The 17,896-nt window shown below is 43.0% G+C and overlaps 1 protein-coding gene across 1 annotated transcript; it reads left to right on the top strand.

Annotated features, from left to right (window-relative positions):
- Positions 1-954: 954 nt before the first annotated feature.
- dmgdh (dimethylglycine dehydrogenase) lies at positions 955-16,310 on the top strand. Its single transcript, XM_041959996.1, has 16 exons — positions 955-1,204; positions 1,431-1,593; positions 3,408-3,506; positions 3,587-3,751; positions 5,215-5,419; positions 9,223-9,471; positions 9,625-9,823; positions 9,931-10,100; positions 10,205-10,358; positions 12,471-12,636; positions 12,853-12,983; positions 13,639-13,856; positions 14,593-14,750; positions 14,961-15,020; positions 15,233-15,367; positions 15,481-16,310. Exons 1-16 carry the CDS (start codon positions 1,083-1,085, stop codon positions 15,691-15,693), a joined length of 2,607 nt encoding a protein of 868 aa, XP_041815930.1. The 5' UTR covers positions 955-1,082; the 3' UTR covers positions 15,694-16,310.
- Positions 16,311-17,896: the final 1,586 nt, after the last annotated feature.

Raw genomic sequence — 17,896 nt, 5'->3', positions numbered from 1 at the left:
ACTTCCTCTAGCGCCACCATGAGGCTGACATGCTACTGACAGCTATTGGATGGACTCTTATGACATTTGGCACAGACATTCACGTTCCCCTCAGGACTAGCTGTAATAACTTTGGGGATCCCTTCAACTGTGTAGGATTTAGTGGCTTTATATCTGCTCATGCGGGCAGGTGGAAAGTAACTAAGTACAGTCACCCAAGTACTGCAGGGTTTTGAGGTACTGGTACTCGAGTATTTCCAAAATCCAGTATTTATTTATACTTCTACTCCACCACATTTATACTCCATTATTTATTGTACTTTTTACTCCACCACATTTATTCATAAGCTATGGTCACTAGTTGCTTTACAAAGTTTTAACATACAACAAAGATTAAAGGTGAAAAGTAAACCAGTGGTTTTATCTTGTTGGGATCTTGTCAAGTTCCAGATGTTTATGAGTTATTAGTCCAGAAAAAAGATATTTTCTCTCTATGATGATTTCATTGAAATGACCCTTTGGAGGGGCCCTGAACCTTACGTTGGGAATTAAACTACTTAATGGTTGTAAATTAAAATCCACCAAATGCAAAAGTGCTTCATAAATGATTCAGTATTAATCAAATAATGCAATACACGAGTCACAGGAGCCGTTTTACTGCAGGGCTTCTACTTTTTGCACTTTCAGTAAAGTTTTGCTGATGTACTTTTATTCTAGTTGGTTTTGAATGCAGGACTTTCACCAGGGGATTTATTTTATTTTATTTTTTTACATGAATGAGGCATGTAGCATGGCTGCAGGCTCTCGATCGTGTTAATGTGGGTTGATTTATGATAAATGAATGTATTGGGACCAGTCACAGCTGTTTGTTCCGGGGCTGTGTGACCTACATTTAGGTCTGTGGCACACAAAGCGTTAACTCGGCCGAGGGCTGATCTGGGTAAAGTTTCGTCCTGACTTGGTCCTCGACCTGTGGGCGTGCCAGTGGAAAATGGGATATTTGTAACTACACTGGGCAGTGCAGGGGTCCAGTGAGAGGGGGGCTGCTAATGCTTTGAGCTGCATACGTAGGTAGTTTAGAGTTTTTAAATACTACCTCAGTCATGTCGCGGATATTAAACCTAATCAACAATCAGCTGCGGAGAGATTTAGGCGCGTGTCGAGGGGCTGCGAGGCTTCGGGTGCGGACCATCTGCTGCACTTCAAGAAAACAAGCTGAGGAGAGGTGAGACAGTTCAGCTCCGTTCAGAGGCAAAACTCATGTTAGCTGGACGTCTCATCAAACACGCTTTGACGGTTGCATGAATCAAGCTGCACAGCTGCTTGATTCATGCAACCACACTTTACGCAGAAGCGCCTGCGCGTAAAGTCAGCGCCGCTGCATCATGCACAAGTTTGCACGTTGGAGCTGTCATTACTCACCTGTGACTCCTTCCTATTCCTTCCTTCAGTGACACAGTTTTGGGAAAGAGGTGGAAGGACACAGCAGAGACTGTCGTCATCGGGGGTGGATGTGTGGGGGTCAGCTTGGCGTATCACCTGGCCAAAGGTGGCATGAAGGATGTGGTGCTGCTGGAGAAGTCCGAGCTGACGGCTGGGTCCACCTGGCACGCTGTACGTCTGTCAAAGTCTGCTCTTTACGGCAGAGAGACCCTGCTGGTCTGAGGGGTCCCAATGTTCAGAAATTCAGTGAATGTGACGGTGAACACAGGTTGTAAATGGCAAAGTAAGGTTTCAGTGGAAGACCCAGGTGGTCTGTGTCACAGAATTCCTCTACAACAACACATTTCCACTTAGTTCAATTCATTTATTTTCTAGTTTAATCTGGTCTATAAAATTCACAATTTAGTACACAGTTATGTCAGTCATCATTTTCTTTGTTTTGTCCGAGCAACAGTCCAAAACCCAAATACATTCAGTTTGCTATCACATATGACTGCAGCTAAAAGTCATTTTCATTTTTGATTGATCTGACAGTTACAAAAGTGACATTCTTAAACTGCTTTCTATCACTTCTATAATTTCTGACAAAGAAAAGCAGTAAATTCTCACAATTTAAATGTTGCAACGCTGAAATATTTGCCATTTTTGCTTGAGAAATGGCTTTAAATGTACAATTTCAATCCACTACACTTTAATTCACCACTTTCCTGATCATCTTTCTTTTCCTGACAGCTGTGAAACTTGGAGTTTTTAAAAGAAAAAAAAATCTTGCTAATTACAAGAAAAAAAATAGCATTTCAATCATTTAAAAGACTGTTCCAGCTGACCACTAAGCCTCTAGTCCTACTACGAAATTCAAAGCAGAAGATGGGAGAGGGTCTTCCTCGACAGCCTTATTCAGTGAAGGCGTTCACAGCCATTTCTGTTTGTGCCATTCAGAAGAAGCATCGCATGCAGAGTGGGCAGCTGCTCCAAGTTTTCAATGCATCTGAGGTCTTGACCCACTTATTCTTCACTCGTTCGCTCTGAGCACTTCGCTGTGATGCTATTAATACACGGCTGACATGTCAGAGGGGTAACTTGCTCTTATTCAGTTACTGTCGGTGGAGCCTGTGCCATCATGGGGGTGAGAAGCGGGTTACGCTCTGGACAAGTTGCCCGGTTAACATTCACACCTATGGGGAATTTTAGATGCATGCTAATTGGCTGTAGGAGGGAACTGAAACACCTGGAGGAAACCCACAGATAGGTAGATATGCACACAGTCATGCTCTTTATAGTGGAGGACATAAATCAGAACACGTCTTTATTAGTTGAGTGAGTTTAAAGGGGAGAGGTTGTGACGAACTGTTGTATTACAGTGATTGGAAAGGGTATTAAAGCTGCTGTAATCAGTGTTTTCATATTAACGGTGGATCAATTGACTGTGTTATGTGAAAGGGGTTGCTCATAGTGACAAGTCCACAAAAAACCATCACCTGACTCTGAAGCTTCCCTCAGCTCATCGGAGCATTTTAGCATCTTTCAGCTCTTTGTTTTGTTTTTTTGGCCCGCAGTTTTCAGTCGCAATGGGGGTCTTTTTTTCACCGAAAAGCTCTTAAAACTGACTTGACAATCAACAACCAGACGGTCAAAGTTAGGACTAATGAGTGAACACGATGAAGCATTTAGCAGCTTAAGAGCTAGATGTTTGTTTGAGGTAGAGACCAAAACGGAGCAAAAAGAGAGTTAATATCAGATTTGCGTTAATGAGGTGGACACAAACAGTTCTCCAGATGAATTATAATGGCACTCCGTGTCTGTCGGATATGTAAACAAGCAACTGTTTGCTAACACATACACACAACGGCTTTAAAAGGTGTACGATATCAGCGACGTGTGCAGCTTTAACTTCTGTGATTGCTCAGATCTCCCAGACTCAAAGCTAAACACATACACAAACATAGCATTCTTATGATGGGTTAACTGTTTGTTTTGCATTTCAGGCTGGTTTGACAACATATTACCATCCAGGCATCAACCTGAAGAAGGTCCACTATGACAGCATTAAATTATACGAGAGCCTGGAGGCTGAAACCGGACAGGTGAGGCGCCTTGTTGATCTTTCGTAACTTTGAGGTGTGTTTCTGTGGTCATATGTCATTCGCTTTGTCTCTCTCTGCAGGCAGTGGGCTTTCATAACCCCGGGAGTGTTCGCATTGCTTCATCACCGGCTCGGGTGGATGAGATGAAGTACCAGATGACCCGCACACACTGGCACGTGACGCCACAGTACTTAATCGGACCAGAGAAAGTCCACGAGCTTTTCCCTCTTCTCAATATAGACAAGGTCTGTATGAGCCATGGCAAACGTACTAAGTCAAAAAAGTCCTTGATTGAATAGTTAAAATTTGAACTTGCTGTCATTCCTTCACTTAATGGTTCAGGTAGCACAATCCAAACAGGTAGGGCAGCATAGAAACATAGGCTGCTAAGTGTTCTTAGCAGATAACTTATTTTTTAAGGATGAGACAGCCAGTCAGTCCGTCCAGTGTTGGTGTGTTGGTTGACTCTTCAGTCAGTTTGGTCAGTCAGTTTGGTCTAGTGCAAGATATCTTAACAACTGCACGCCAGAGTCAATTTTGCTATGAATTTTCCTGGTCCCCAGAAGAGTATTCGCTCTGATTTTAGTGAGCCCCTTTCCTTTTGTCTAGAACAGCAACAAGGCCGAAAAGATCATTTGTGCACCAGAATTGTCCCAATGTAAAGGGAAGATATCTTTGAAATTTACGAGCACATTGTGAATCATTCATTCATGCTCCTTAGAGGAAGAGCCTTTTCCATTTCGCATGTTCCACTTTTCCTCTTGCATCAACTTTTCCCACACAAAAACCTCTTAAAATCATCAAACATTAAGCAGACTGCCACAAATCTTGCAATGAATATTCATGACCCCCAGATGATTATTCCCTGGTCTTTGGTCAAACAACACCACAAAGCCTGGACTATATTTTGGGTACAAGAACTGTACACATCTAATGGGAAGATTTCCATGACATGTGCTAACACATTCACAATTATTCATTCAAGCTCTTCAGAGTAAGAGACTTTTTTATTTTGGACCTTTTAGTTTTCCTCTTGCATCGCCCTCGAACCAAAATGTGAATTTTCACACAGATTACAGTTAGCACATTAATGTAGTTAAAGGATAACTTTCTTTTTTTACAACTTGGACCCAATTTGTAGCATTAAATGCGACCATTTACTCACCCAGACAACTGTGGTGGCATTTGGAGTCGTTTTGAAGAAATTAGCCCCAGAGGAGCGGTGCGGAGTTAGCTGTGTTGTGGCTGGTTGCTCGCAGCGTGCGGCGTGCGGTAATGACATCATCCACATCAGAGGTAGTTGTCTAGAGACGCCGGATGATGATAACATGCCACCACGGGCTCAGAGGGGAATAGCACCAGCATATCATAACAAAATATTGGAATATGAACGAGTTTCGCCGCAGATTATGCGTTATATAGAGGCTGCGCATGGATGCCCCGATTACTCGCATTATACGGATATACGCGCCGCTCCTCTGGGGCTAATTTCTTCAAAACGACTCCAAATGCCACCAAAGTTGTCTGGGTGAGTAAATGGTCGTATTTAATGCTACACATAAAGTCCAGGTTGTAAAAAACGAAAGTTATCCTTTAAATGAAGAGACCCCTTTGGTACAATGATTCCAAGAATAGTAGATCAATAATCACTAGGTCAGCATAAATAATGAGGAATATTTGTTGTTATATGAATTTTCTGTATTTTCAGGTGTTGGCAGGTCTGTACACCCCAGGAGACGGTCACATTGATCCTTACTCTCTGACTATGGCCCTGGCTGCTGGTGCCCGTATGCACGGTGCCCAGATCTACAACCCAGCCCCGGTAACCGCCCTCAACCCAACCGCTGATGGCAAGTGGGACGTCCAAACTCCTCATGGAACCATCCGTGCAAATCGCATTGTCAATGCAACAGGTTTGTACTTGAACATTCATATTCCGGTGTCTCATGTCATTGAGAAACATGGAAAACTACTGCTTTCTGCTTTGATCTTTGGTGAAATTTCAGATGAAACCAGCGGTTAGAAGTTCTGTTTTGTGCATCAAAGTGTGCTTGAGTTTTATTTTGCTTTCAGGCAATAATTAAACAAACAGAAATAAGGCTTATCTGAAATTAAAATTTTACTTGGATGTCCTTTCAGGTTGTATTTTTACTCATGCTAAAATATAACTCAGGTGCAGTATTTCTCATAATTTCTGCTGATTTAGACCCCTTGCAGACACATCCCCTTGTCACTGCTTTAAAAATCATGCTGTCCGGGGACACCATAACAGCAGACCTTTGCCCACACAGACCACTGCTTGCAGAGTTCAGGGAAACAAGCATTTGGCTTGAACTGGGTCGCACCAGTTCTGGGGGGATTTTGTTGCCATAGACTTCTTTCATCCCTGCTGATGTTGCTTGTTTATCTGGCAACGTTCAGGAATTTGCTGTAGCCTCTTCTCTGTCTGTAGAGGAGATTGTGTAACATATAGCAAAACATAAGTCATGCATATTTTTCCTGAGTCACCTATTCTTCCTGCAGTAGTAGTTGGGTTCAAATGAACAAACAAACAAATGGGAAATGAGATAAAAACTGCAGTTCAACCCGAAAGATTCTGTAAACTTCTTACACCAGAAAGTAGTGACAGCCGCTGCAGTGCAAAAAAAAACTTTGTCCCCCTAAGTGTTCTAGTACACTCACAAGCATTAAATTATAAACAGCAGTATAAAGACCCTCCAGAATACTTTTTCTACAACTCTTCATGCTCCATACTTCCTCTCTGTACTTGCACATTCTGTACTCGGGTTAAAGCCAAGCATGTTGTGGACCCTGCTGGCATTTTGCCTCACTGTATCCGACAGCCAATCCAAACAGGCCAACAGTTCAGATTTCACCCAATCTTGAAGCAGCAGCACGTACCCTCCTCCTGACTCATAGTCTGTAGCATTTTGCTGCTCGTTATATGCAGGGACTGAAATGTCAGACTGATGTGTATGTTTCCATGAATTGTTGTCCCCCAACATTTCTGGTCAGATATACCATTATGAAATGGGCAAATGCAGGGTTTTGCGGGTATAACCACATATTGTCATGGTCACTGCGTTTCCCTTTTGTATGTGGAGTTTGTTTTCTTGATTTAAAGATTGCTGCCTCTTTGCAGGCTCTAGGAATAACTCCTCATGCAAAGCCTCATTCCTTAAAATCACATAGCGAGGAGGCAAACACCTCCCAAGAAACAACAACAACCTCAGTCTTTTTTTTGATGCATTGTGCTCAAGTCATTGTTTAAATCCCATTATCATAAGTGGCTGTTTTGTTGAGCTTGCATGACACCAGCCACCTTTGTTTCAACGCTCTCTCTGCTCTGTCTTGGCCTTTTTTTCTTTTGCATTCCTCACCTCTTGCTTTCTCTGCTGCCGCCCACACAGAGCCTCGCACGGAAGATTAACAGCTTCTTTTATCCAGCCAACGTGTCATTTTCGCAAAATCTGTTCACTGTTGAAACTCAACCTATAGCGTCATCTGGAGCGTGGGCTGTACCACCTCTTCTCAATGACCCCTCCTGACCATTGTTAGCCTAAATTAGGGTCAAAGGTCATGTTCTGTAGAATGTCACCCCATGGGATCGGTTTCTACATGTCGGAAGGCGACACTTTGACTATTGTGTGAAGACTAAACTACACTTTTTCAAACCTGCAAACCTATGAATGTTATCAATAATATGATTTATCCTTGTGGTTCCCACTGGAGGTTGTCCAACACCGTTAATTATATAAAAGTTTATTTTTACAGCGTTTTTTTTTTTTTTTTTTTTTTAATTCAACATAGTTTGGTCAAGTTTGCATTAATGCTACCCGCTTGAAATAGCGGCTGTGTATTTCAACCATTTTTATCCCCTGGCTTGGTACAGCATCACTGCTTTAGCCTGTGTCCTTCTGAACAAATTTTGACCTGGTTATTATAAGTCAAAGTACATAAATAAATAAATAAATACAGTTCAACAGCGGGTATGGAGATTGCAGGACTCAGAGGTTTTAAAGGTTGTTTTATTTCTGTGAACTTGTTGACTCCATTCATCGCTGTTCATGGGTAGCCAGTGAATCGGCCCTGTGTGCAGTCATCTGCTAAACAGCCCAGCTCCTGCCACAACTGCCTGGGGCCTTATCTAGAGGTTTGTCAATGCAACCCCACCCCATCCCTCAACATGAGATAAAGTTCACATATGGAGCACATACAGAATATAAATAGATGCTGGAGTGTTAATAGGTCGCAGACTTTCTTGCAATCAAACTAATTTACACTGTTTGACATATAGATAGATAGATAGATAGATAGATAGATAGATAGATAGATAGATACTTTATTAATCTCCAAAGAGAAATTTACATTTTCAGCAGCTCAAAGGGTGGAAACACAAGTGCATGCAAAAAAGAACAACTTTCAAGTAAGGAGGCAAAAATACAACACAGAATGCAAACTAAAAATATAAGACAAAAAATAGTCAGATAAAAATAATAAATACAGAACTAAGCTATACAAGATAGACATCTGGCGGTTAAATGTGAGCACAGTAGTGCAGTTGTGCAAAAAGACATTGTGCAACAGTCAGAGCGGATATAGATTTCAACTGGGGATTTATTATATGCTAAGTGTGTTTATCAGAATCACATTTGCAACACATAGCTGAAGATAGCAGCAGAGATCAACAGGTCTCAGTGCTCCAGCAGGCTCTGGACTCACACTCCAGGTCACAGCAGCTGAGCTGGAACAAGGTCCGCATTGATCTTTGTAGTGTTTGTGCTGTGTAGCTCTGACTGCTGTCATTGGGGGTATTTTCCTCCACAGCAGGCCACTGTTTTTGAACCCCTAGGAACCCACTGTAGACCACCTGCGACTGATTGGCTGACGTGGCTTTAGGGTTATGGTTATATCGCCACCTGTTGGTTTGAAACGCTCTTGACAGCCCTACAGTTGTGTTTTTGCATTTTCACATGGAAGGAGATGTTTCCAACAATTTTAAGCAATGCCTATGTGGCTGGGATTTTTTTGGGAATAAAGGAGGAAAAACTACCTAAATACCCGTGTATGCATGGACGCGCAATATATTTGTCTGTTTACATGAAGCTAAAGCCAGCATGTGGGTACCTTAGCATTGAATAAAGAGTGGAAGCAGGGGTTAAGCAGCTAGTGTGGCAGTCCAAAAATGAAAAATAGTGCCAATATCTTGTGTTTAATCCATGCAGTTCTTGGCCGGGCGCAGCCACCTGTCATCATTGGGCGGCTGTTGTGCGACCAGCCGAGACTCCACTGTCCTTCGCCGAGAAATATTCTGGCAACTTGACCATCTGTCCAACCACAACTTAACAGTTTACACTTCAGCTTTTGTATTGATAAAAAAAGAAAGGACTGAGAAAACTTGATAATTAGTGAACTTTAGACTTGGTGGTCGGCAGATTTGCTACCCTTGGTCAGAGACAGTGTAGCTGTTTCCAGTGTTTTTGCTAATCTAAAATAACGATCTCTATATAGCCTAATATTCAACAGGGCTTTCACTTTTTCAAAAAGTCAATTCTGGATGACTTCGAGCTAAAACTTAATTAATTAACTAATTCAAATGCAAGCCACCGAGCAATCGGTTGTGTATCAGTAGTTCCATCAGTAGTGTATGGACACTAGTGAGACTGAAGACTTTATCTTCTTAGTTGATTTATTACCAACTCTTCTGGCTTTTAAGGTTTCTGGGCGCGGGAGGTCGGCAAGATGATCGGGTTTGAACACCCCACCATCCCGGTGCACCACCAGTACGTGGTGACGGCGACGGTACCAGAGGTGAAGGCTCTGAAGAAGGAGCTGGCTGTCATCAGGGACCTGGAGGGCTCTTACTACCTGCGTCAGGAAAGAGATGGCTTGCTGTTTGGCCCGTATGAAAAGATGGAGAAGATGAAGCTACAGGACTCCTGGGTCAGAGATGGAGTGCCTCCAGGTCTGTCTGTCTAGATTTGCCAATCAACTGAACACGTCCACTTTTTGGTTTAACTAATAGATCTTTGATAGGGCAGTTTTCTGCATGGTTTGCTCTTCTTGTAGGTTACAAATGATGTTTCTGTCCATCTTGCTCCCTGTGTAACGGCTGCAGGTTTCGGTAAGGAGCTGTTTGAGTCGGACCTGGACAGGATAATGGAGCATGTGGAGATGGCCATGGAAATGATCCCTGTGCTAAAGAAAGCTGACATCATCAACATTGTGTCCGGCCCCATCACATACACCCCTGACCTCCTGCCCATGGTTGGACCACACCAAGGAGTTCGCAACTACTGGGTTGCCATTGGCTTTGGGTATGTGATGGGGATGGAGATCGGTGGGCACCTTAGAAGATATTTTCTACATGTGATCAGAGGCAAGACGACTGATTCATAACATTCAAAACTTGGGCCATTTTCAGGTATGGAGTCATCCATGCTGGTGGTATTGGTAAATTCCTGAGTGACTGGATCAGGAATGGAGAACCTCCTTATGACCTGATTGAATGCGACCCCAACCGCTATGGCAAATGGACAGATGTGCCGTACATGTGCGCCAAAGCTCGAGAATCCTACGGCTTCAACAATGTGGGTAAGAAAAACACAAGACAATCTAACATTCAATGGACAAAGCCTTCTTTTTTTACTGTCACAAAACTCTCTACTGTCTCTTCTTTGCTGTGGCGGTCTCTCCAGTTGGTTACCCCAAAGAGGAGCGATTCGCCGGGCGACCAACCTGCCGAAAAAGTGGTGTTTACGAGCTGCTGAAGGACAAAGCATCCATGGGCTTTCACGCTGGCTGGGAACAACCTCACTGGTTCTACAAACCTGGAGATGACGTCGGATACCAGTAAGTCATCCCATTTGACAGAGCTGGTATGAAACATAACATCAACGTACTATACATTCCAAAAAGAAAGAAAGAAAGAAGCGCTGACAATGTCTGGGGGAGTGGCCGAGGACACAATGTTCTTGCATGGAGATGGGAGGTAAGCAGTAGAGCACAAACATATATCCTGCCAACCCTGTCAGACGAATTCACCACAAATCATTTAACAGTTTCCCGAACACAAAGCAGCAGCACAAGAGGACCCTTTAGATCAGGGGTGTCCAAACTCTTTTCACCAAGGGCCACATACAGAAAAATATAGGAATGGCTGGGCCGCTTACTAGAGGTGAGGTATACAGCCTCACCTTTAGTGTATTAAAGTTAGAAAAATCAATTCAAAGTGTGTCAAATATGCTATATTGTTGAATATAATCAGATATCATCACAGCTTTCCATAAATGGATTTCTATTGATTTATTCAGAAAAAGGGTTGGCAGCTCATTCTCAGAACAGCAGCCTCAGATTTATTCTTAGTCAGGATGTTGATCCCCCACAGTCCAGAGAAAGAACAAGAACAAAGGGGAAAATGGGATGGGTACATTTCAAGCTTTTTATTGAAGTTATTAGGCCGATTAACACACCTATTAACGTTTGTTAGAAACTGTTATCACAATGAACTGGATTTAATAACAGGAGTGCATATAATTTTAGTCAGTTATTCTGTTGAGTATTTAAATTGGTTGAGGCGCTGACCATCCAGCTGCAGAGCTCATCCGTTGCCACTCAGGCCAAAAATCTGGACAAATGTCACTTTGATCAAGGAGCGACCGAATCTGCATCAGTTGAGATCAGCTGATTTTGCCCAGTGTGTGTGCTGTGCATAGCGATGTGTACTCGGAGTAGTGACAACTGATGCAGCGTTATTACTTGTCACACGTGTACCCGCATACTAGTTATGTGCATGCATGCTTATTAACACACAGACACTGTGGAATATATTTCTAAGTCAGCTAAAGTGGGAACGGCATTGCACTCAGTGGGAGCAGTGATGCTGCCTTGAGCCTTCTACCTTGCATTTCTTTGATTCTGCCATGTTTGGTAACCTGGGGTAAAATTGTTCTGTGATTGTCTTTTTTTGGTGCTGCAGCTGCCTTGCTTGACAGTAAGAAGTGCAGTACACTCAGGCAAAAGTTTCAAGAGCAGGCCATATTCTATTCTATTTATAAAATTTCTTACGGGCCAATTAAAAATGGACCCGGCCATAGTTTGGACACCCCTGCTTTAGATACTTAGATACCACACTGAGAGAAGACGACAGCCGCTAGCGTTCATCAACACATGCAGACAACTATGAATAATTGCATGGGACAGAATTCCACCATGTGCAGGATCTGGGTCTCTAAATATGCATCATGACATGACTTGAAAACCACACTGTCATAGATTTCTTGAGATAATCCAACAAGCGTTTGGGGTCTTGCCAAAATGCAAGTGTGGAATCCAGCTGGCTGCATACGTAGCCATAGCCACAGTCATTATGCTGCTGTGCTACTGTCTTTCCCCAACTTTTTGCTGTATGGTATTTTGGGATTTCCTTGCCAAAAAGACAGAACGGTTCTGAAAAACTAGCTAAATAAATGTTTATTAAAAAAAAAAAAGTGAAATCAAAGGACAAGCATATCTCACATAGTAATCAATGACTCATGGGAAGACATTGTCTTAGACTTGGATATGCAGACATTCATATTTTCACATATATTCATTGGACAAATTGCAATAACATTGCTTTATCTCCTGACATCATCAGGTCAAACATTTTATTTGTCCAACATGTTAGCATGGTAACAGATAAGATAAGATGGTGAACAAGGCATGTTAGCATTGTCATTGTGAGTATGTTAGTATGCTGACAGCATTTAGCCCATGCCTAAGTCCAGCCTTACAGAGCTGCTAGCATGGCTGTAGACTCAGTCTTTCTACAGTGTTCTTTTAAGTCTAACAACAAATATGTTACAATTCTGTCCTTGTGTCAGAAGAATGTTCATTCATCGTACTTTCACATTGGTTTTGCATTATGCAACAAAGCCAATAAAAAAGGATATAAAGCGATTGCTGATTTTCTGCTGTGCCTAGGCCCAGTTTCCGACGCACCAACTGGTTCGGACCAGTTGGCAGAGAGTGCAAGTTGGTGATGGAGAAGGTGGGAGTGATCGACCTGACACCTTTTGGAAAATTCATAGTGAAGGGGAAAGACTCCCTAAAGCTGCTGGACCGCCTGTTTGCGAACACCATGCCCAAGGTAGAATCCATGTACACTTCATCGACGTCAGTGTGAATTGTTTGCCCGCTGTAGCTGTAAAAGTGTGAACTGTAAATTGTCCGTCATTGAAATCCAGTGTACACTCATGCATTACAGAACTGTTACACAACTCACACCACTTTCTTTGAAAAGTAGCTCTGTGCCTTGAAATGACGACACTGCCTCCCTTCAACATTTGACCTGTGTGTTTTTCAGGTGGGTCTGACTAACATCAGCCACATGTTGACACCCACCGGAAAAGTCTTCGCTGAGGTCACCATCACCCAGCTGGTGCCGGGAGAGTTCCTGCTCATCACAGGCTCAGGGTCGGAGGGTCATGACCTCAGGTGAAATGCATCAAACTCATGAACTCACATGTTGATCTCACTCAAGTCAATCAGGCAGGCGGCAGCTAACGTAGTCGTCAAATATTTGTTTGCCTTCATGCTCCTATGTGATACCTGCTGCAGTAATTAAAATGTGTGAAAGTAGAAGAAAAAGCTAACAGTTAATAATGGGCTGAGCTGTAATGTACATAGATTAATGCAGCTATAATCAACATTTTTATAATGACAGCGTGAAAACAGTGTGTCTCTAGTAGTGATGAACCTGCAGAGAAGTAACACCTGAATCTGCAGCTTCAGTTCACTTTTGGAGCTTTATACTGAGTTTCAGCTCAATGTTTAGTTGTCCAGCCTGTTTTGGTTGACTGTCACTGCTCTCTTAACATGGTATTTAGCCGCAGAAGGCAGCTGTTTTCCAGGAAAAAAAGCTGTAAAAGAGTTTTTGTAAACAAACCAAACTTATGCTTACATTCAGTCTTCTTTACCACATGGCATTGTCTGAATCCTTGAGGTGTCTTTGCAGTCTCCTTCTTTCATACCTTTGCTGTAGCCTTGCTCTGCATCTCGGCAAATTACCCCCACCAGAGACGATATAATTGTACAATACTAAAATCTCCTTATTGCCTGCTGAAAGTTTTCTCTGCTGATCTGAACTCAGGTGGATCGAGACAGAAGCTGCGGACGGCGGATATGATGTCGACATCAGCAACGTGACAGAAGATATGGGCGTGCTTGGCATCGCAGGACCAAACTCCCGCAAAGTTCTTCAGAAACTGACAGATGAGGATCTGAGTGATGCCAGTTTCAAATTCCTTCACTGCAAGTCCATCCAGCTGGCCGGCATTTCTGTCCGGGCCATCAGGATCTCCTACACAGGTACCGCGCAGTTTGTGAAGTTACTGTCCACCCTGTTTGCTTTAATAAGCTCTTTTGTCAAACACAGTCTTGTAGTAAAATTGTTGGTATCTTGAAACTAGACAGACAAAAAAATAAGTGAAATCATTTAATTTCTATAGAAGTGCCCTTCTGCTAACAGAACAACACAGAAAATAAATGAAATAATAAAAATACTCATGGCAAGTTTGACATATGCTAGGAGATCATCGCCGTGGAAGATGTCACACTAGGCCTGTAAACTTGTAACGGTACGAGCAACGCTCGTTTCTCAGTTGTTAGCTGCAAGAACATAAAAGTCTTCATCTACTTTCACCATTCGAGGAAGTAAAGAACCAGCGGATTAACTGGATGGAAATGTCCCCACGACAACTGGGAAACAAAAGTCAGCCTAGCAATTACCGTCACTGTGATATAAATTTTAGGTCACATTTGAAGATGTCAGCGACTGTTGTTATGGGTATTTTCATTAAACCAGAAGATAATCTGCAAATTAATCAATAATGAAATAATCATTAGTTGCGGCAGCTCTGTGTTTTTGTATAATTTTGCATTTAGTTTAACACATTTCAGATAATTATACTTGGATCATTATTTTTACGTGTTAAATAGGTGTATAGGTGTGCAACTATGGTCAGAAATATGACGGTGCTCGTTTTGAGTGCTGAGTGTATCTTAACATACTGTCAGGTGATACCATGTACGTGTGTGTGTTCAGGTGAGCTCGGATGGGAGCTGTACATCGACCAGAAAAACATGGCGGCTGTGTACCAGGCCTTGATGGAAGCAGGAAAAGACGAAGGGATCGACAATTTTGGCACTTATGCTATGTCCTCCCTCAGACTGGAGAAGGGATTTAGAGGCTGGGGAGCTGAGGTACACGCACGCATGCACGCACACGCACACACAAACATAGTTAAAGGCTGGCTGTCTCATCTAGTCTTTATACTAAGCTAAGATTCATGCTTCATGTGTCCGTAAAGACACAACAGCAGTAATGATCTCCAAGAAAGATGCCTTTACGCCTTTAAATCGTAAGGATTATGACTTTTTACTGATGAGATCAACTTGTCAACCTCAACACAGATGAACTGTGACACCAACCCTCTGGAGGCCGGACTGGATTATTTCATCAAACTGAACAAGGTAACCATTAGGGCTAGGAACTAACGACTGTTGTCATTTTCAGTGAGTCTATCGATTATTTTCTCAATTAATCGATTTGCTGTAAAATGTCAGAAAGTGAGTGTTTCCCAAATCCGAAGATGGCACCCTTGCATGCATTAGCTATCCAAGCTTCCATAATTTATTCCACGATTTGAGTTCTGAATAAACAATTTGCATCTGTGTTTGTCCAGCCTGCTGACTTTATCGGCAAAGCAGCCCTTCAGGAGATCAAAGCCAAGGGCCTGAAAAGGAAGCTTTCCTATATCACCATGGATACAGACGATATCGACCCCGAAGGCAACGAGACGGTGTGGCACAACGGCAAGGTCTGCACCCGCAAAAAGCTTTAGCGACGTTGTTCTGAGATCATATCCAGGTTTATTTTGCGGATCATCTCACTCAGCCGGTGTCCCTCACGTCCCCTAATGTTTCTCATCAGGTGGTCGGCAACACGACATCCGGAGCATACAGCTACAGCACCCGGCAGAGCCTTGCGTTCGCCTACCTGCCTCTGGAGCTGTGCACCGTGGGCCAGAAGGTGGAGGTTGAACTGCTGGGGAGGAAATACCCGGCCATGGTCATCCAGGAGCCCTTAGTCCTCACCGAGCCCACAAGGACCCGGCTGCAGAGGAAAGCAAAGGATAAAGCATAAGCACAGACTGTTAGCTCGTTTGTTTAAATCCTGCTAATGAAGAACAACTTGACTGTGATATATGAATGAGAGCCTCGTACGGAGAAATGAAACGTGCAGTCCTTGACCAGGCTGTTTGTTTGAATTAAATGCCCAGTTTAGGGCAGAGGAGTCACATTCACATCCCTTCACAAGTTCCATGTCTTGTCTATTTTGTTGCGGAGAAAGCTTGTGAGAGTGCTTAGTGCATCTTAGAATTGTGTCTTTGATCGACGGGGAACTAATAACCGCTGTTGTTCTTGTACCACAGTGTTAACAGTGAAAGGTAATTCACTTTAGTTTTTTTTTAAATTTTCAAGTAATTCCATAAATGGACGTTAATGTTTACGGGTCAATAGTCGGATCTCTTTTTGGTGAAGAATGTTTCATTCTTGAAATGTCAACTGTAAAGCTCAAATGAAAAATGAAGGCCTGTTGTGTTTATTTAAAATCAACAAAGGATGTAAAAACCAATAACCAAAAGAAACAGAATGCTGGCAAACTTGTATGAAGACTGATTCATGAATTTGTCCTCTTTTTCACTGACATAATCAAATTGGTTTACATGTATACCTTGGTAATTAAACTCACTGTCTGTGTTTAGTGTTTGTGTGTCTTTATTCTTCTCTCTCACTCCTCCAGCCTTCCTCAAAGCTGCAGTCTTCTTCACTTTCCTTTGACTCATTCAAGAAGTTACGTGAGGATGGTGATGTATCCATGTGATTAGGTGTGGTAACAGGGCAGGGCTGAAACCCTTCATTAACATCAGCTCTGTTGTAGCGATATAAACTCAGTCTGCCGGACTTCCTGGTTCACTTAGTTTACTTCCACTCACTCAGAAACAGACGATGGATAAAACACAGTCGGTCTGTTCACTTATCATAGCTGTGTTCCTCGGAAGCTTTCCCGTGGTTTTCGCGGCTCGGCAGCCTCACATCGTGTTCATCTTGGCAGATGACTTTGGTTTTTATGATGTCGGCTACCACGGCTCAGAAACCATTTGGCATCAGATTCAGACAGCTAAGAGGGAGAAAAGAGACTTGAATGTTGGATTTTTAGATCTGGCTAATGCGTTTGGGTCAGTGCCGCATAGCCTTATTTGGAGTTCTTTTCACTACTTGTGCCGGAGATAGCTGTCAACTTGTTGAAAGCATATTTCCAAGACATCAGCCTGTGTGCAAGTATCGCAGAGCTCACAACAGGCTGGCAAAGATTGGAGGGTGGTATTATGGCAGGATGTACAGTTTCCCCGCTAGCTTTCACAATGGCTATGCAGGTAATTATAAGGGCTTCCAAGTGGGTTGTAGGTGGGGAGAGACGGCAGAATGGAATGCGTCTTCCACCAATTAGGGCTTATATGGATGATATGACACTGCTAACTTCAACAGTGCCATGTACAAGGAGGTTGTTAGATAAAGTCAATCGGCATGCTCAAAAAGAGGATTCATTCTCAGTGAAGAACCTTTGACCCCTAATCTGCCTCCATACATGCCAAAGAGCAGTGATTCCTAACATGCCTCTGGGGGGGCCTCCAGGAGGCTAGGCGGTGAACTCCGGCGTCCCAGAGTCACTCCCCGTACCAGTACCAATGCTACCATTTGGCTAATGCTAAATGCTAGCCACTAACTGCTACGAAGAACAGAAGATTATACAGCTAGATTCACCTATACTGTTAATGTTAACTGCTAAATGCCAATGCTAACTGCTAAGATACCATTATACTACCACCGCTTTAGCTATTGTTAACTGCTACAATGCTGCCACAGGCCTAGATGCCCCATGTAACTGCCAAGTGCGGCACTACTGTCACCTACCCCTGCCTCTCACCAACTGCACCAATAAAAGAAAGTTTAGAGGGTGCAGAAGGTGGAGGCCTAATCCACAGATAAGAGTTAATAGCCTCTTCTAACATTTCCTTCAAGAAGCAAACAAAACAGGAAAACAACAAAAAAAGAACAAAAAAAAACAAAAAAACAAGCCAACTCTGTATCTTACAACACAAACTCACCTGAACAGGCCGCATGGTCCCAAAGAGAGACTCTAGCTGGCCACACCCCCGCCTTATCTACACTTCCTCTTCCTGGATCTCTTCCTATTGGGAGAGTGAAGATGGGGCGGGGAAAGCAGAGCAGAGGAGAGGTGTCTTGTTCGGACTTTATTCTCTTCTCCTGCCGGATTAGGCATG

Source organism: Chelmon rostratus, chromosome 19 (genome assembly GCF_017976325.1).
Source record: "Chelmon rostratus isolate fCheRos1 chromosome 19, fCheRos1.pri, whole genome shotgun sequence".
NCBI classification, from domain to species: Eukaryota; Metazoa; Chordata; class Actinopteri; order Chaetodontiformes; family Chaetodontidae; genus Chelmon; species Chelmon rostratus.
This window is presented reverse-complemented; position numbering and strand designations above follow the sequence as displayed.